The sequence below is a fragment of the Eubalaena glacialis genome, chromosome 7, assembly GCF_028564815.1.
Source record: "Eubalaena glacialis isolate mEubGla1 chromosome 7, mEubGla1.1.hap2.+ XY, whole genome shotgun sequence".
In the NCBI taxonomy this organism is placed as follows: Eukaryota; Metazoa; Chordata; class Mammalia; order Artiodactyla; family Balaenidae; genus Eubalaena; species Eubalaena glacialis.
This window is the reverse complement of record NC_083722.1, coordinates 44,509,071-44,529,499: the sequence shown is the minus strand read 5'-3', so window position 1 is coordinate 44,529,499 and position 20,429 is coordinate 44,509,071. Positions and strand designations below refer to the sequence as shown.

General features: G+C 38.3%; 1 protein-coding gene across 1 annotated transcript in view; it reads left to right on the top strand.

The window, feature by feature from the left end:
* Positions 1–20,429, top strand: part of LOC133095287 (dystonin-like) — a 497,948-nt gene that overhangs the window by 238,885 nt on the left and 238,634 nt on the right. The window contains 1 exon segment of the mRNA XM_061196431.1: positions 19,031–19,120. Within this exon segment, the coding sequence (XP_061052414.1) occupies positions 19,031–19,120 (90 nt within the window).

The following is a 20,429-nucleotide window of genomic DNA, read 5'->3' as shown; positions in this document are numbered from 1 at the left end:
GACCTAGTTGTTTACCCATCCTGTATATAATAGTTTGCATAAGATGTCCACTTTTAACAACTTTTTTTAACCTATTTTATTTTCAATTAAAAGAGGGATACGTTTCACAAATGAAAGTAGCAAAAGATCTACCTTTTTTTAGGATTTTCCAACGAGATGTGTATGATATGGTATACAGGAAATACAGAGCATTACTGAAGTACTGTTGCTTAATATTTATGCATGGTATTGAGATGCATTTGTGACAGAATCAATAACTGAAATAAATGTAAGAACATCTACCAACATAATATGGACAAGAATATATTTTTATTTTAATTACTTCCTCACAATGCATTTTATTCATTCATTGCCAAAATTTTCAGATTCCATTGGAATGAAAACAAAATTGATCCAGGAGTATGCCAACCTTTAAATTGCGTGTCCATTATAGGGGTATGGGAAATGATATTTATTGGCAACCCATAGGTCTTTTAAAATTTTTTTTAAAAAATTAAAAAAATTTTTTTGACTGCGCTGTACGGCATGCAGGATCTTAGTTCCCTGACCATGGATAGTTCCATGCCCCCTGCAGTGGAAGCGCAGAGTCTTAACCACTGGACCACCAGGGAATTCCCCCCACATGTCTTATATTAGGAACTTTTAAATATATTATTTTGTGGCTTTCTTACCTGCTTAAAGAATTTCTTATTAAAATTGTTCAAGTACTCTTGTTTGTGATTTAAAAAAAAATCTCACGGAAATATTCTACTAGTTTTCAAATAAACTTTAGGGACACCGTGGCATTCGTGATCAGATCGTTTTTTGATACTACAGGTTTACACAGTCCTTCACATATGTCAGTCATTTTTAGAGAACTACATTTCCCCATGTGGTTGAACTAGGGTACAGGGCTGCCCTTGATGCAATCTAGTGCTTGTCCTGATTTACGGATGTTAAGAGCTTAATTAAGTCCTGAGATCAAGGAGCCATAACACACTACAGTGGCCCCCCCACTCGCACAGAGGTGTAGGTTTCAAACATTGCTCCGTTTCTCTGTTCATTTCTTACACTCCCCCCGCCGTTTCCCCAGGGGCCCAGTGCGTGAGTGTGTCCTCCTGACTCTCCACGTTCCATCCTGGACTCCCAGGGCAGCTGGTCTCTGTGAGGGTCTGGGGGAAGCCCTGATGGAAAAGACTGATGGGCACCAGATTCACTGCAGTGCATAAATATGTCTCTGGTGGAATCTCAGACAGACTGGAGGAAAAAAAGACACCTGGGGGCAGGGCGGGTAGGAAGGCAGCATAGAAATAAGCTAGTCATGCCTGGAGTCTGTCCTGGTGGGTAGTTTTTCTAAGCTAGTCCTACTTGTTGCAGCATCTTCCCTCACTGTGCTGTGGAGCCCAGAGGAGGTGGTGCAGTGTGGTGGTTGAAAGCACGGGGCCCTGGACTGAGCTGCTTGGGCTCACATGCTAGAGATGTGTGACCTTGAACCTTTTTTTTTTTTGGATTTATAAAAGCCTCTCCCTCTTTTTATTTTTTATTTTTATTTAAAAAATTTAAATTGAAGTATAGTTGATTTACAATATCGTGTAAGTGTCAGGTATACAGGACAGCAATTCGGTTGTACATGTATGTGTGTGTGTGTGTGTGTGTGTGTGTGTGTGTATAAAATTAACTTTGAACCTTTCTAAGTTTCTGTTTTCTCATCTGTAAAACAGAGAATAGTGCCCTCTTTAGAGATGTTTAAAATCATCAGAGAGCTTCAGGTTTGTACTCCTCTCTTCCATAACAGTGGCAGTGGTGGTCCTGATGTTTGCGTTTTTATGGGTTTGAGTCATATTATTGCCTATATATTGACAATAGAAGATGGCCAGTATGTACAGGGGCAGTGTTTTTTTTTTTCTATTACGGTGTTGGATGCCAGTTAGACAGTGAACTCTAAATAAGGGAGTGTGTTTTTCATGGTCTGGCCGAGGCCCATGCTAACACCTTTTTCCTTCCTGTGGGTATGGCAGTTGAGGTGAGATGCTGTGAGTGTTGGCAGCCCACTGGATTATTTGTGTGCTATCACATCCCTGGTTGAGTTCAGCCTAGATAAAATAATCCACAGAGCAGTGCTTTAAAATCTCCAAAAAACAGTACTACTTAATAAATTCTTAAAGAATAGTGTAAAAATTCCATTTCTTAGGTTTAAGTACAGTTATACCAAAAAGATATAATATAGGTGCCCTGACAGTTTCTAAAAGTAGAAATATTTCCTGTAGATCTGTTGTCCAAGTTAATGAGTTTCAGGGTTATCCTTTTTTGAATCTCACAATATGTTATTGTTCCCAAATGTTTTAAACATCTAACTCTTATTATACATAAGCTTAAAAAACTTAAGAAGCCGTATTTGCAGACACTTTGATGTTACTGAGCATTGTATATAACAGAACAGTTTTTAAAAGTCAAGGTATAGTTGATGTACGATGTTATGTAAGTTATAGATGTACAAAATAGTGATTCACAATTTTTAAAGGTTATACTCCATTTATAGTTATCATAAAATATTGGCTGTGTTCCCTGTGTTGTACAGTATATCCTTGTAGCTTATTTATTTTCTACATAATAGTTTGTACCTCTTAATCCCCTACCCCTATCTTGCCTTCTCCCCTTCCCTCTCCCCACTGGTAACCACTAGTTTGTTCTCTACACCTGTGAGTTTATAATAGAGCAGTTTTAATGTTTCTTCTTGGTTGTTAAATTCCAAACTTTTGTCTTGTAAATTAATTTCTGATTAAGACTTTTCTTGCTGGATTTAAAAATTAATTTTCCAGAGTTGAGAAGATCAAATAAAAACATTTTTTTTTTTTTGCAAAGAGCAGCATTTTTCAAATCAGGTTCCCAGGGACACCAGTGTTGTGAGATGCCTTGTGGGGATAAAAAAGTTTCCTTTGCCAAAAGAGTTTGGAAAGCAGCCTTCCCAGATTGAAGAGATTTACGGTACATATTAGCATATTAAAGACTGAACTTCTGTGGTAAAGAACCCTGTTAAATCCAGTGTTTCACAAATTCACTTGGTCATGGATTCTTTTTATCCAAGAATATCTATTAACATCCCTTTGAGAAATCCTGCAGGAGAGTTTTGGAAATGACTGCTTTTAAGCAAGTTTAATTAATTTTGTGTTAATTCGAATCCCAGATTTGGACAGGATCTAGTTAATTTGGTTGTCATTGCAGGAATGTTTTCTCACAGCCTTTCTTCTGGGTCATTGGTTTTCTAATTTATAGATAACTTACACTTTTGGTCTACTTGAGTTGTAGCTGAGCTATGTCTTTCATTGCCCAGAATTTTCCTATTATAACTCTCACCCTCTTATCTTGGGACAGCCCCTCAGAATGGTATAAAACACATAGGTCAGCTCTTAAATATGTGAAGAAATTATTTTGTCCCTTTCTTAAAACTTTTCTGTCAGTCAATACTTCCATCTCCTTTATTTCATTTTTATATGATAGGATTTTTATGTCATACCTTTCTTTTTCTAGCATGTTCTGTTTGAGTTTTTACTTTTGAAATTGTTAAGACTCTTGAGTTGAAGGCAGAAAATGAGTTGAAGGAAAGTCTACCCGGTAATCACAGCTGTACAACAAGAGCGTGGGCCAAAGTTATCTACTCTGTGGTCAACTCCTTTTACGTTATCTGTGACCTTCCACCTCCCTACCTTAGTACATGTTGACCTGTTTACCTGTTTACTTACCTTTACGGATTTTTTCTCCTTTGTCGAAGGATAACTCCTTTAGTCTTAACCATTTTCCAGTTTTTCTACAAAGAACAAGTATTGCTTTTATTTTCAGAAAAGAGCAAGATAATGTTATTTTGTAAATCTTAGTCTTTTCCACTCTGAATTTGCTATGGGAAGGGAAGGCAATTGGATAATTCATCTCCTTTGCAGGAGTGGCCTGATAATGACTAATGTGTTGCTATTCCTAAAGGTATTTGTGTTTCAAATATCTTGGTGGTAGTTCTGGTGGGAGAGGTCTGCAAATATGGCCTGAGGGCCAAACCAGGCCACAACCTGTCCTTTGGTATAGCCCATGAGCTAAGAATTATTTTTACATTTTTAAAGAATTGAAAACAAATCAAAAGAGGAATATTATTTGGGGACACATGAAAATTATATGAAATTCAAAATTCATTGTCCATAAATAATTATACTGAACCCAGCCAGAGCCATTCGTTTATGTATTATTGTACCACGTGACCCTTAAAGCCAAAAATATTTAACGTCCGGCTCGTCACAGAAAATATTTGTGGAGCTCTATCTCCGGGTGAGGTTTTGTATATATTTAGGGTAAGGTTTTGTGTGTATTCACTTTCCTCCAAATCCATTTGTGAAGATGGCTTTCTTTTCCTACATGTAAGGCCAGCTATGGTTCTGTGAATGTAGTTTTATACCATAGCTGCATTGACCTGAAACAAATTAGACTGCCAGATATTTCTCCAGCAGAGATGGTTTATTCAAGATCTGCAGACAATTGCAGTTCAAGGTCTGCAGCCTTGGGGAGCCACGTGCAAGTCCCCACATGGCAAGAGAGGGAGCTGCTTTTATAGAGTGGAAAGGAAGGTGGGAGGCCTGTAATTAACAAAGAGTCCGTGGCTTTTCATTGGCTGAGCCTTCGCCAGCAAGGAAGATAAGCCTTCTTCCTGTTGGGCTCTGCTATCATCACAGGGCTTGAGAGCTCCCCCTGCTGGTCTCCTGACTCTATTTAGTTGAGGTTTTTGTTTATTAATTTTTTTACAGCTCCTTTGCTGAATGTGCTTCCCTCTTTGATTTACTTAACAAAATGGTATTTGAAAAGGCCAGCTCAGTACATTGCTTTATTTCTTAGGCAAAATTTTCTTTCTGTGATAATCCTCTTTGAGTCAAGATGTAGTCATGAAAGATACAATCACTTCAAATAAGAGTTTAGTAAGTAAGCTGATGGAAAGCTGAGAAAATGTGTCCCTTGTCCCTCAAAATTAGATCTGTTTCCCAACTAGATCACTGGGTAGCCCTTTAAATTTGACTATTCCATTTACTCTTTGCTCTTCTAAGATAGATTCTCCTTTTTGGTTTAGATGAAAGGTTTTGTAGTGGTTGATATTGCCAGCTTTTCCAGCTTTATTAGTATTATGATTAGTCCTTTTATTTAATTAAATATTAATTGATTATTTTTGGAACTTTTTTCAATAAATACAAATTATACATGCTTTTAAATGTATTTCTGTTGTGTGTACTTCCAGATTAGAACAGTCTGACATCCTGTCCAATATTCTGGGCACTGTTATTAATTCCTGTTGAATTGTGATGAGTGTAGACATGTCCCATGTGCAAACATTTCTGCCACTCAATAACTCAAAGGGAGTGTGAGTTAAATATTTTTAAGAGCAGCTTTTAGGAGATATATTTCACATACCATAAAAATCACTTTTTAAAAGTGTATAAAATTGAATGATTTTTAGTAAATTTATAGAGTTGTGACATCATCACCAGTCTAATTTTAAAGCACTTCCATCACCCTGAAAAGAAACATTGTACTCATTTGCTTTGTTCTTCCCACTCCCCTCAGCCCTAGGAAACCACTGATGTCTCAAGAGATTTGCCTTTTCTGGATATTTCACATAAATAGAATCACTATGATACCTGTTTTTTTGGCTCTGGCTTCTCCCACTTAGCATTGGGTTTTTGTTGTTGTTTTGCTGTTGTTTTTCGATGTTTGCCCATGTGGTAGCAGGTATTCATTCTTTTTTATTGTCAAGCAGTATTCCATTCTATGCATATATCACATTTTGTTTTTCTGTTTAACAGTAGATTGACATTTGGGTTGTTTCCACTTTTTGGCTATTATGAACAATGCTGCTATAAACATAAACATACAAGTCTTTGTATGAACACATGTTTTCATTTATCTTGGATATTCATCTAGGAGTGGAATTCCTGGGTCATTTGGTAAATCTAGTTAACAGTTTAAAAAACTGCCAAACTGTTCTCCAAAGTGGTTGTACCATTTTGTATTTCCACTAGCAATGTGTGAGGGTTCTGGTTTCTCTAAATCCTTGCTAATACTTATTCTTGTCTGTCTTTTTGATTTTAGCTATCGTGTTTCTCTAACAAGTACTGACATTGAGCCTCTTTTCATGTGCTTATTGGCCATTTGTATATCTTTGGTGAAGTATCTGTTCAGATCTTTGCCTATTTTTTAGTTGGGTTATATGCCCTCTTATTACTGAGTTTTCTTTTATCAGTTATGCTTTTGGTGTCATTTATAAGATATCTTTGCCTAAGCCAAGGTCGCAAAGATTTACTCGTATGTTTTCATCTAACAGTTGTATAGTTTTAGCTCTTATATTTAGGTCTCTGATCCACTTTGAGGAAAAGGTCCAAATGAATCCTTTTGCACATAGGTGTTAGTTTCCCAGCGTCAGTTGTTGAAAAGATTCAACACTGAATTGCCTTTGTTCTTTCATCAAAAGCCAGTTGTCCATAAATGTGTGAGTCTATTTCTGGATTGGGTTCCGTTGCTGTATATATTTTTACCAAAAACATTTTTTAAAAGATTCTTTACTAAAGTCTTGAAATTTGATTTATATGAACACCATTCTGTCATTGGTCATTTATCAGACCAATTTAGATGGGTCAGGGGGAACACTTAGAAGACTTGGTGTTCAGGAATGGCAGTCTCCCTCTGCGTATTAGTCCTTCAGCAGCATTTATTTAGTTCCACCTGTGTGATAGGGCACGATGCCAGGTACTAACTCTCACAGATGCCGTGGTGGGCCTTGCAGGCAAAGACAAATCCCCTGCTGGGAAGTAGGTGGTGGAGTTCATAATTTTATTTCCTGAGTTCCTCTTTTTTCCCCATCACTGGGCAGGCACTCAGGGGCCCACAGCCGAGGGCAAGGCTAAGGTCACAGGCAAAGTACAGATGACTAATCTTTTATTTATTGAACAAAACTTCTTTGACAGTCTGCTGTGTGAAAGGTAATGTGCAAAGCATGAGGCATTTATAGTGAGGCCCTAAGACACAGCTCTGTCCTTTTAAGGGGCTTATGCTTGTGTATATCATATACGTAAAACTATTCTTTAAGGAAAATGATGATCGGTGTCTTGGTATAAACCAAGGAATGTGGGAGGGCAGAAGAGGGAAACCTTCGTGGTTCAGGAAACATTAGAGCTTGACCTTGAAGGAAAAGTAAGATTCAATAGCCGGAGGAGGAGTGGGACAGAACAGCATTTTGGGTAGAAGGAATAACCATGAAGCAAGCAGAGAAATACAATTCAGCCAACATTCCTTTCAAATTCTCTTAGCTTTTGGGACTGGACATGCAGCTGTCCATTAGGGCATTGGGACCTACATGTCCTGCAGTGTACCCACAGCTGTGTCCTGGGTTCACCTTTGGAAGTGTGGCCCCTGATTTGCTAGGTGGTACCTGGCTCCAGCCTAGTCTTGGTGAAATGTGTCTGTTTAAAAGAGAGGATGCTCAGAACAGGGGCTGGAGGGGAAATAGTGTCCACTTAGATTTTAGGCTTTAGTATTAGATACACATGGGCATCGCTTCTGATTCTGGTCGTGAACACCTGTGCGGCGTAGCTGTTGAGCATTTGTGGCCCATGAGTCTCTGTCGAGCAGATTGGCATCTGGAAATTTGGCAAAATTGTAATGTCATTTAGGAGATGATCACTTTTTAAAAATCAAAGTATAGTTGATTTACAATGTTGTGTTAATTTCTGCTGTACAGCAAAGTGATTCAGTTATACATATATATACCTTCTTTTTTTAATATTCTTTTCCATTATGGTTTATCATAGGACATTGAATATTGTTCCCTGTGCTATACAGTAGGACCTTGTTGTTTATCCATTCTATATATAAAAGCTTACATCTGCTAACCCCAACCTCCCACTCCATCCCTGGGAGGTGATCACTTTGAAGAAATTGATGGCATGTTTGCAAGTTTGAATCTTCCCACAGAAGATATAATTCTGTAGCAGAGATTTGTTTCAACAACAGCATATATAACGTTTGTCAGAAATTTTTTTCATTAAGTAATTAATGGAATAATCCAGTATTTATGATTCCATCCAAACATATCTGTTTCCTAGGTATGTTTAGCAGTGGTTTTAGTTTGGAAAATATAAATCATGTTACTGGGGGCCTTGGAGTTTCATCTGGATTTAAGGAAACATTTTAACAGACAAGAGGTTTTAGGCATTAGCATGGATGAGAGCAGAGGCAGAGGAATTGCATCGTCTGGGGGTGTCTTTAAAAATAGTTTCCGTGTTCATCTCCCCATGGCAGTTGTCTTGGTCATAATCCCGGGTTATTTCAAAGGTTTAATGAGGAGGATGCAACCAGTTGTTCTCAGTTGTTTACTTGTAAGCACTTGAGGACATGGGCTTATGTTTAAAGAAGGGTGAATTAGTTGCATGTAAAGTATCAGAGAGCATCATGGTATTGTTAAGGCCTCAGAACTATAAAATGTGCTCCTGAGAGACCCAGGATTTTCCATTCCTTGAGACTTCAAAAGACGTGAAGCAACCACTTGTGTCATCCCCCTTTGGAAGTCTGTCGCCCAGTGTTCTGAAAGGGACACGGGAAGTGCCCGTGTTGGTGTGACGAGAATGCAGCCCTGCTCGCCGGCTCCCCCGCCCTGGCGCCTTACCCACAGTACCTGCCCCACTCCCTCCACGAGGGTCCTGCTTCCTCCCCAGCCTGCAGCCTGACTCATCTTATAACCATTCCAGCAAGTGGCACACACATGGCTAGTCATCCTCCGTGAAGGAGATGAAGTTAGTCCTTGAGGGCTCAGTTGGTTCTTGGCTTTTCTGTGTGCCCTATGATTGTGCTTCTTTTTGCTATAAACAGCTATATTGTAAAAGGTATTTTATTCATTTAAAAAAATTTTAAATTGAAGTATAGGTGATTTACAATATCATGTTAGTTTCAGGTGTACAGCACAGTGATTCAGTTTATATATATCTATATATATATATGTAGATATGTATATTCCTTTTCAGATTCTTTTCCCTTATAGGTTATTACAAAATATTGAGTACAGTTCCCTGTGCTATACAGTAGGACCTTGTTGGCTATCTATTTTATGTATAGTAGTGTGTACGTGTTAATCCCAACCTCCTAATTTATCCCTCCCCCACACTGTTTTCCCCTTTGGTAACCGTAAGTTTGTTTTCTATGTCTGTGAGTCTCTTTCTGTTTTGTAAATAAGTTCATTTGTATCATTTTTTTAGATTCCATATATAAGCAATATTGTATGGTATTTGTCCTTCTCTGTCTGGCTTACTTAGTATGATAATCTCTAGGTTGCTGCAGGTGGCATTATTCCATCCTTTTATATACACACACACACACAAAACACACAACACACACACACACACACACCCCCCCCATATCTTCTTTATCCATTCATCTGTCGATGGACATTTAGGTTGCTTCCCTGTCTTGGCTATTGTGAATAGTGCTTCAATGAACATTAGGGTGCGTGTATCTTTTCGAATGATGGTTTTCTCTGGATACATGCCCAGGAGTGGGATTGCAGGATCATATGGTAGCTCTATTTTTAGTTTTTTAAGGAATCTCCATAGTGGCTGTTACCAATTTACATTCCCAACAACAGTGTAGGAGGGTTCCTGTAAAAGGTATTTTACATGGTGCCAAAAGGAAGGAGAACAGTTCCTATTTGGGGCAAGTGTCCACTTCATTGTTGAATTACTGTGGAACAGGTCTGGCATTGACAGCCTGTAGGGCGTTTGAAACAAGCCCCAAGGAGATGATTCAGCTCAAAAGTGTTCAGTAAGCAGAGTTTTTGTCACTCCCCTCTGTCCCTCTCCTGGACTCTTCTCTCCCCACTCAGCAGCTGCCAAGCCTCCTCCTGCCCCCTCCTCAGTGTTCAGAGCTCTTACTCTGGACTCCTGGGTGCCCCGGGGTGCCTCCCTCCCCCTCCTCCAACCCCCAAAGTTATTCCATCTTCTCGCCAACCATGGTCGAGGCTTCTTTAAAATGGATAATAGACAGGTGTTAAGAAGAAAATCAGTCTGCTAAAGTGACTTGGCATTAAGGGGCAATGACTGGTATGTTTCTCTATTCCAGGAGCTGTCTTTATTTTCATCTGGGAACTGGATATATTTACCTGAATGCATCTCCAGTTTCTAATAATTAATCTGAACCTAACTTAGGATGTTGGAGTCATTAAGTGGGGGTTTATTGAGGATATACACATTTTTTGAACTAGTTGTAAATTTTGGTCATGTCTGTAACTTAAATGAAAGTTTAAGAAAATAATTTTACATGATTTTTTTTGAAAAATATGCACAATTCTGTTTCAAAACTTTTCCAGTGAAAGCTAGAATTTGACAATACAGTGGAATCTGTTTAAAATGTTGGTGATAATGGAGCAGGACTTTGATACTGTAGCTATGGGATACCTGTGTCAAACAGGCTTATTTTACGTCCAGTTCTCTTTTTAGGACTTGGCACATATGAGCTCATGTAGTGCATCACTGGTTTAAAAGTATTCAGCAGAGTTGTCATCATTTGTCTTGTGACATCACTGTAGTCACACATTTACATTGATTTCAAAATTTAGTTTCATTGACTAGCTTACTAACTATTAATTAGAAGAAAGTGATTCTGATTCCCATTTTCCCAGCTTTTTCTTCCTTTTGCCCAGATTGTGAGAAGCTGAATGGGAAAGAGGTGAGTATAAAAATGCCAGTGATTGGTTCCTTTCCTTTTCCTTATGTTATCATTGAAAACTGCTCTGATAGATTAGGACTTGCTGTGATTTCTTGAAGTGATAAATAGTTTAAAGAAAGGTTTATGTAAGTAATGAGCTAGGAAGATATTTTATAAACTTTTAAAAGGAGAGGCCCACATCCTCCTGCCAAAACATCGCTGTATTTGACCCTCAGGACAGTCTTGGGCAGAAACATCCTTTAGTCTCATCTGAAAAAGCCCCCTCCTACCTTTTAAAGCCTACATGGAGTGGATGACGCTGATGTCTTTGTGAACCCATGCTCCTTTGTTTGACATTGTAGTATAGAGGTTGTTTAGACCACATCTTTTTTTTAAAATAAATTTATTTATTTATTTTTGGCTGTGTTGGGTCTTTGTTGGTGCACGTAGGCTTTCTCTAGTTGCGGCGAGCGGGGGCTATTCTCGTTGTGGTGCGCGGGCTTCTCATTGCAGTGGCTTCTCTTGTTGCGGAGCACGAGCCCTAGGCGCACTGGCTTCAGTAGCTGTGGCTCGTAGGCTCTAGAGCGCAGGCTCAGTAGTTGTGGTGCACGGGATTAGTTGCTCCGCGGCATGTGGGATCTTCCCGTACCAGGGATGGAACCCATGTCCCCTGCATCGGCAGGCGGATTCTTAACCGCTGCGCCGGCAGGGAGGTCCCTAGACCACATCTTTAATGAAAATTAACTTCAAAAACAGTGGGCAGATACAAAATAATTAATATGCAGAGTAATTGATTTCTGAGTTTATTTTTCCCTTTCAATTACATTATTTATAAGTGTTCAGCACCAAGGCCTATACAGCTCTGCAGGCGATAAAAGATCCACAGGACAATGGGGAGACACATGCAAAAATAGATTTTTGTCTGTTTTCCTGTGGACCAAAGGGAAGACCTGGAAGGAAAGGTAGACCCAAATCAGACCAAACCAAACCAGAACCAGCCACCAAACCCCAAACAAATGGTTACAGAAAAGAGCTTCTTGCTTTAAAATTTCTAAAAATTGGAATCGCCTTTTGTAAAGGTTCCTACGACAATGGTGAAACTGTACAGAAGAGAGTATAAGAAGTACCTGGGTGAAACCGTGACTAAAATGCCCCCAAATCATTAAGTGTTTATCAGTAAGAAAGATGCTCTTATTTTATTTAACAACCCGTAGTTCTACCTTGTAGTGAAAGACTAGAGAAGACCTTGTTGTTTTTTGCTTGTTTTTTAACTGATGGTAGATTGTCAACCTGAAAGCTTAAAAGAGAAATCTTCTTTGTCCGAGAACTGATCAGGTCCAATATGGAGTAGACAGATTATTTGTACTACTTAGGGCCAACACTGAGTTGTTTAAAACTCATCATTATTTTATTCATTAATACCGTATGATATATGACAAATATCTTTATTTTATGGTTAAAAAACAGTGAAGGAGATAAATTATGTATGGCCTTAATGCTGACCTAATATACTGCCTAAGAAAAAGCATGATCACCTTTTTATTACATCAGATAAGGATATTTCCCTTTTATATTTACCTGCACCAATTTAGAATTTATGGTAATTTAGGAAGAGTCTGAGCTGTGGTTTTATTTTTTGACCATTCTTAAAGAAATAGTACTGGAATAAGTTTGTAATAACTGTTCAGATAAGACACCTAAGCGAATACATAGTTTTGAAGCATTTCTGTGTATTTTTAAAGCATCAATTTTCTTATTAATAATTGATATGGTAACATATTAATAGAGTAGGACTTGTAAGGAGCTCTCCCAGGAGAATGTGGTTGCTTATTTTTCCTGAGTGTGTTTGTTTGAAGTCAAAATATTACATTGAAAAACATTTTCACTTATAGTTTTCCCTGAAGCTGACTGTCCCCTTTCTCTCCACCCAAGGCAGTGAGACGCTCTCACTTGGGACAAGCCTTCTTTTATTATTTATGTGGCTTTCTAAAGATAGGGGTTGTTTTCCAGAATACTGTGTCCTTCAGATGTAGGACTGCTTTAAGAGAGGCCTGGCAGTCCTTTCTGGCATTTTGCTCCTTGCTGCTGGTTTGGGAGGCGTGCATTTTACCAAGGTTCACTGATGGAGTGGCCTCTGTTTGCTTTCCTCCCCCCACCGAGGTACCTTTCCTCCATCCTTGCCTACAGATTGGACCTTTGGCGGCTTTATCTGTGCTTCAGGTTTGCTCAAGATAGTTAGAAGGTTTATATTGGTCAGATACTGTGTCCTCATTCTGCGTGGAAGCCTTCAGTGGCTGTCTTTGCTTTGCTCAGGGAAGGTCTGTCCTTGTTCAAGTGGCAGGTCAAGCCCCCTCCACGCCCCGGCCCCCTTCCACCCTCATCCCCTACCTCACGTTTCCTTGGTTCACGGGCGCTTTCCTTCCCTGAAACTCACCCTACAGCTGCACGCACCCTCACCTGCCTCTTTGTTCTGGTTCTTTCTTCCGCCTGGAACACTCCCATCTTTGTGGGGGGACTTCTCAGACTCTAGACCCCTCTGTAAATTTCTGTCATCCTAGCCTGTGGGCCTAAAGAGGTGGCATGCTCTTATTATTCAACTTTGCACTCTTAGAAGTCAATTGATACCCTGGCATATGATGGATGCTTACTAAATATTTGGTGACTTGAACTGAACTGCAGCTCCACTGTGGCAGTAAGTTTAGATATGGGAAGTAAAATTTTTGTGGAATTTGTCTAGATTGACATCAGCCACTGCAGAGTCAGACTTTTGAAAAAGGTATCTTTGAACATTACATAAGCAGCTATATGATGATCTGATCTTCACAGTTGAATTCGATTTAGCCCACGTAAAATCAAACAATTACAAGTTAACAAAATAAAAATTTTGAGTGGTATTTTGAACAGTTAAGCCATTTAGATGATACAGACCTGGCATGATCTACTCTGTTCTCTATCAAAATTAAAACGGAAATATTTAGTATGTCATCACGAGGACCTTGTTTGGAATCTCAGCCCACCCTCCTTCTACTTTTATTTCCCTTCCTTAGGAAACTCTTCTTAAGCAAAAGATGAGCGCCCTCTAGGGGTGAACTGTAGGTGCAATGCTGTACACATGTTTTCAAAAGCACTGCAAAATTCTGGGAGTATTGTATGAAATATAGAAGAGGATGCTTCATCTCTGTTATGTAATTCGAGTTATATAATTTAACCACAGAGTGTCTCAAAGTGCTTTCACATTGCTCATCACTTCCTCGAGCACTGTTTATTCAGACAGTTTTTTGTCCCACAGGGAGAGAATATCCAAAATGGGAAGAAAGAATGTTTTATTAAAAAGTGAAAGCGGAAGGTTGAGACTGTTGGCAGTTTGCAGTCATCTGTGAAGGAAAGTTACCAGGCCAAATGTCTATGACTCAGACTTTGGACAAAATAAAAGGCTTTTCTGTGTCAGCTTAACTATTTAATCCCTTCCTTTTTTCACCCCCAGTTGATCACATGATCAGATATTTCTCTACGACCCCAGTTATTTCCATGCAGTTCATCCATTACCACTCCTTCCCCATAATGTTAATTTTTCTCTTTTTTTCCATAATGTTGATATTTAATTTTTAATTAACATTCTCTTTTACCCTATTCTTTTGTGGTGAAGAAAATGAGCCATTACTTATAAAGCACTTAAACAGGGTCAGGTGCCTAGTAATAACTCATCGTTTATATATTTTTGTTTATTTTTGTTAATACTGGAGTGATAAAGATGAGAATAATGGTATCTTACATTTATGTAGTGTTTTTCATATACAGTATTTCTCTAGACCCTCAGAATGATCCTCTGAGACAGGAAAAACAAGCAATATTCCATGATAACCAATGACTCAGGATGTTTTCAAGCATTATAGAAGCTAAATTAATCTATTTATGTATTTTTTTCTAAAATTCTTAAGAAATTAAGCCAGAAGTCTTAAGAGTAGCTTTCCATTTTACATATTTTCTCTTTTAAGTTGACACATTGATTTTTTTTAAAACAATGACAATTTTATTTTCAGATCACAGAATTTTTGTTCTCTGGTTTGAACTCGAGGCCTTCTGTTTTCAAACTTTTATTTTGCAAGTGAGAAAATTGAGGTTCAGAGAGTTTGGGCAGTTGGTACTAGTTCATGAGACCTATGGCAGAAACATGGCTAAAATCCTAATTTTTTTCCCCTTTATAACATGTTTTCTCTTTTCCTAACGTGGTTTTACTTGGCATAATCTTCTTCTTCTCTAAACATGCCTAATTTGATTTTTCTTTATTGTTGCATAAATATGATGGTGGAAAAGGACACCTTGCTGTGGAAAGTTTCCCTGATGTAGATGGTTTGGTTCAATCTGGCAAGTTGTGAAATTGCTTTCCTGTGAAATATGTGTTCAGACTCATACCCATCTTTTTTTTTCTTTTATTGAAGTATAGTTGATTATAATGTGTTAATTACTGCTGTGTATCAAAGTGATTTGGTTATACGTATAAATAATTCTTTTTTTATATTCTTTTCCATTATGATTTATCATAAGATATTGAATATAGTTCCCTGTGCTATACAGTAGGACCTTCTTGTTTATCCATCCTATATATAAAAGCTTACATCTGCTAATCCCAAACTCCCAGTCCATCCCCCCACCAACCCTCTCCCTCTTGGCAACCACTAGTCTGTTCTCTATGTCTGTGATTCTGTTTCTGTTTCATACATAGGCAACCACAAGTCTGTTCTCTATGTCTGTGATTCTGTTTCTGTTTCATTAGATAGGTTCATTTGTGTCCTCTTTTAGATTCCACATATAAGTGATAGCATATGGTGTTTGTTGTTGTCTTTCTGACTTACTTCACTCAGTATGACAATCTCTAGTTGCATCCATGTTGCTACAAATGGCATTATTTTGTTCTTTTTTAATGGCTGAGTAATATTCTATTGTATATATGTACCACGTCTTCTTTATCCGTTCGTTTGTCGATGGACGTTTAGGTTGTTTCCATGTCTTGGCTATTAATTACACCCCATCTTTAACTCTCCTGAAGTGAGAAAGACAGAGGAAGTGCATGTGGATTGAAGTGTGACTCAGGCAGGCCTCGGTGGGTAAAGGGGACCAGAGCGCATGGCATACTCAGCTCTGTGTGTTGGTTACTGCCCTGCGGGACCCCATCCTGACCATGCACTTGTGTCCTACTGTACCTTCTGAAGATGTCAGACCTGCACTATGGAGTTGTCTATTTTGAGGGATTCAGCAGCTGGCCAAGGATCAGGAACTGCATAATATTGTTTATATATATGTGATCTCTCATGTCCCTGCTCAGGCTCTTAGAGTTAGTCTGCTTTCTGGTTACACTGGAGACACATAGAGGAGTACATAGATTTAAATGCAGTGATGTGCATGAAATTCACAAGCTTAGCTCCTCTGCCTTGTTTTTTTAATTGAGGTATAATCGACAGATAACATTGTATTGGGTTCAGGTGTACATCATCATGATTTGATATTTGTATACATTGCAGTATGATCACCACAAAAATCTATAGTTACCATCCATCACCAGACAAAGTTACCTTTCAGGATTTATTCTCTTGGCAGCTTTCAAGTATGTGCTACAATATTATTGACTATAGACACCATGCTGTACATTACATCCCCATGACTTACTTATTTTATAACTGGAAGTTGGTATGTTTTGATCCCCTTTGCCTGTTTCACCCACTCCCCATACCCCTTCCCCTCTGGCAACCACCATTCTGTTCTCTGTATCTATGATTTTTGTTTTGTTTCGTGTGCTCATTTGTTGTTTTTTTAGATTCCACTTATAAGTGAAATCATATGGCATTTGTTCTTCTCTGTCTGACTTATTTCACTTAGTCTAATTCCCTCAAGGTCCATGTTGTTGCAAATGGCAAGATTTCATTTTACTGGCTGAGTAATATTCCACTGTGTATATATCACATCTTCTTTATTCATTCATCCGTCTATGGACATCCTCTGTCTTGTTTTTAAGCGGGCCCTTAGGCTTATAAATTCAAGCTCATGGCTTGGAATGAGACCACGTGAATTCTTACAGTGCTCTAGTATGTGAGTAGAAAATTAAGTATTAGTACTCATTTCATAAAGTTGCTTTTCTGCATGCATGTGTGTCATGTATGTCATAGATTTGTTCCTGAAAAGATCCTTGGAAATTGGTTCATCTCTGAAATGTAATTGAGTACTTCAGGGGATTGTTATTTAATGGTATTTATTGAATGGAAGGTAAATATAGAGTTGGCTAAAAAGTTTTTTCCGTAGCATCTTATGGAAGAACCCAAACAAACTTTTTGGCCAACCCAATATTTAATGGAAGGATTAATCTCTTTGTAACTTATTTGGATACGTATAGATTTTCTAAATAAGGATTGCCTGAAATGTGTTATGATATGCTCTTGTTTTTAGAAAAATGAAGTATTTTTGAGCTTTCTATTACTGTTGTATCTTGTGACACCAAAGAGTCAGCTGATATTCCTTGGGAATTAGGAAATCAAAATAAAAATGTCAGCTTGTGAAAATGGGGACACTTGGTTAAAAGTAATTTGACTGTTTCAGTTTTCCTTGCCACTTTATAGGTACTATTGGCATTAGCAATTACTTAGAGCTGTTGGGCCCGAGTTTAATGCCTATATTTTTTGTAGTAATGATGCATAGATGGATAATGAATATTAAATTAATGGAATATTAAAAGGTTCTGTGACTTAGGCAGAAAGTCCCAAAATACTGTATGGGAGGGGGTAAATTTGATACGAAACTCTTAAGGGAAGTTTTTTCTTCACTAATCAAACATATATTCTGACAATAAAACATACGGCAAAACATGTAGATAGTCAGTTAAGATAATAAAATTTAGCTGCTTTTTTAGACCCAGAAGACATACCCATCAAAGGCTTGCTTCTAGTTTCCATTAGGCTCTTTCTTGCTGGTTGCTCTGTAGTCAGAGAGTTTTGACTATACTTTGGATCTCTGTATTATTTTCTGCTGTATATTCACTGGGACATTTTGCAAGCGCAAAGGAGTTTGACTCATGTGTATAAACCTCCAGAGTGTACTGCACAGACAGGGAGCATGTAGGGCTGTGCCCGAGTGATGCAAGGGGGATGCTGGTCTCTGCCTCTTTCTGGACCACTTCCTTGACTCCTTTCCTGAGAGCAGCGCAAAGTAACGCAGCCCAGAATCACCCAAAGGTGAGAACGTGGAGATGAACCAGCCCACTGTGGGACAGCCATTCTCACAGCTTGCTCTGTCCTTGTCTGTCTGGCAGACACCTTACAGTGGGCCAAGCATTCATTCACAGGAAGTGTCCCTGAGTGGCCAACTAGCAGAGTTTGGGGGAAATCTTTGGTGGTTTGAGCTCTAAAATCAGAAACTTAAACGAGGCCTGTTAACTTGCAGCTAGTGTAAATGTGGTTATGAAAACCCTCCACTGGGAGGGATAAATTAGGAGGTTGGGATTAACATATATACACTACTATATATAAAATAGATACTGCATAGTACAGGGAACTCTGCTCAATACTCTGTAATAAGCTATATGGGAAAAGAATCTGAAAAAGAATAGGTATATGTATATGTATAACTAAATCACTTTGCTGTACACCTGAAACTAACCCAACATTGTAAATCAAATTACTTCAATGTAAAGTAAAATATTAAAAAGAAGGTATCAAAAAAAAAGAAAGAAAGAAAACTCTCCACCACAGGAAGATTTATGCTGTGCAGAAGAATTTTGGACAGAGGTCTTATGACCTCACATATATGAATTTTTAAAAACCTTTTATTTTGAAATTATCATAGACTCACAGGAATTTTCAAAAATAGTATACAGAGTCTCATGTACCCTTTCCCCAGCCTACATCTGTGGATTTTTAAAGTGTGGAGTGTGTGCCTCTGGCATCCTGGGTTTTGTGGCCCAGAGATTAGGAAGACCAACCGGGGGATAAAAACTCACCCCTCTTGCTGAGGTGGCTTTGGTTGCTGTATCAGGAATCATGATTCAGGTTAGGGCATTGCCTGTATTTTGGAAATTGTAACTCCATGTAGTTGTCCAGATTTTTATTTATTCTGTTGTGTTAAAAATTTAACAGTTTTACTTGTATGAATTATTAATCTGAAATTTACTTTTTTTAGTTTTTAAATTTTATTTTTAAGTAGTGAGAGAATACTAATATTTTTAAAAACACTACATGAATGAACACATGTACATGAAGGAATGTTTTCTTCTTGTCCCCTTTCTTGTTTGAGTCTTAAGGATGATCTGGGTTCTAGGACCAAAAATTTTAAATTGCTTTTTTCTGTGTAGGTTCGAAAACACGTGAATGATCTCTATGAAGACTTGAGGGACGGACACAATTTGATCTCTCTTTTAGAGGTTCTTTCAGGAGACACCTTGGTAAGTTTTAAATTTTGTAATTTATTTTGAAGAACATGTAATCCTTTTTGCATATGACTAGTATGTTTTCAGCACAGACTGTTCAGAGGTTTGCAGCATTCGTCTTTTGAGCTGCTGTGAATTCTGCCTGGAAAAAGAGTTCTGGTTAGATTATGAAGCATTTTCAGACTTCAAATGATGTGCATTTGGGAGATGGAAGTACTTTGATGACCTTGCTTATATAATCAATTCTATAATTAAAATACTACTTCTGTTCTTTTTTACCTTTGGGTTTTTTTTTTTTTTCTTATCAGAAGTTGGATGCATAATATAACCCCCTATTAAAAGACTCACAAATAGCAAGCAAATAAGCATCACTTTCTGACAGATGGTCTAACCCCCTCCACAGGTGTCATCTCCTTTTTTGTGAACATTTCTCCCCCTTCTTGGTTACCTGGTCTCCTTCATTAAGTTCTGTTCATGCTCTTCTTTTCATTTCTGGTCTGTCTTGTGTCTTTGCTGTCCTATCTTCTGTCTGTTATATTCATTAGCCAAGGGAACGAGATTTTTTGAAGACCTTACGATTGGTGAGTGCCACAGAAGCATGCGAATATGAACAGCATGAGGATGTGGAGGATGAGGATAAGGGGGTAGGTGTCGGCCCCCGTAACTCCACTAACCTAGCCTTACATGCGGTGAGCGCTAACACGATAGAGTAACCCACGGGTTTGGGCTCCTTTTTAGAAAACTATAGAAAGGACCAAAACCCACAGGGAGATGGATGTGTGTGTACCAACAACTTGGACAAAGGACATATTTTCTCTTTAAATTTATTTCTGTATTTCTGTGCACTGCATGGTATTTGAACATATGTGCTTAAATTACAGGATGGCATTTGAGCTAAAGAAATTTATATACCTTTTGTATAAGTATGGAAATCTTACAACCAGCCCACTGATTTTAATGCAAATCTATTCCACTTCTGAAATTAATATTTCCAACATAACTGTCTTTTGTTTTATTTGAAGGAACTTACGGACATTTATTTAATATTTAAGATTATGCTTTAAATCATTCCTACTGGCAGTAGGTATTTGAGGGACATTCTTTACCTACCTTATATGTCTCGTTTTATTTAGGGGGGGAATATTTAAAATGCTAGAATCCTGACAGAGCTCACAGAGCTGTTTAATCCCGGTGACACTCAACTGACTCAGCCTACCTTTGCAAGACAGATGTGCTTCTTTTGTCATCACGTCCCTAGAGCCCCCTGATTTTATTGGAATTTGTGCTTTTGTGGATCCAGTGGGGAATTCATCACCATCATTTC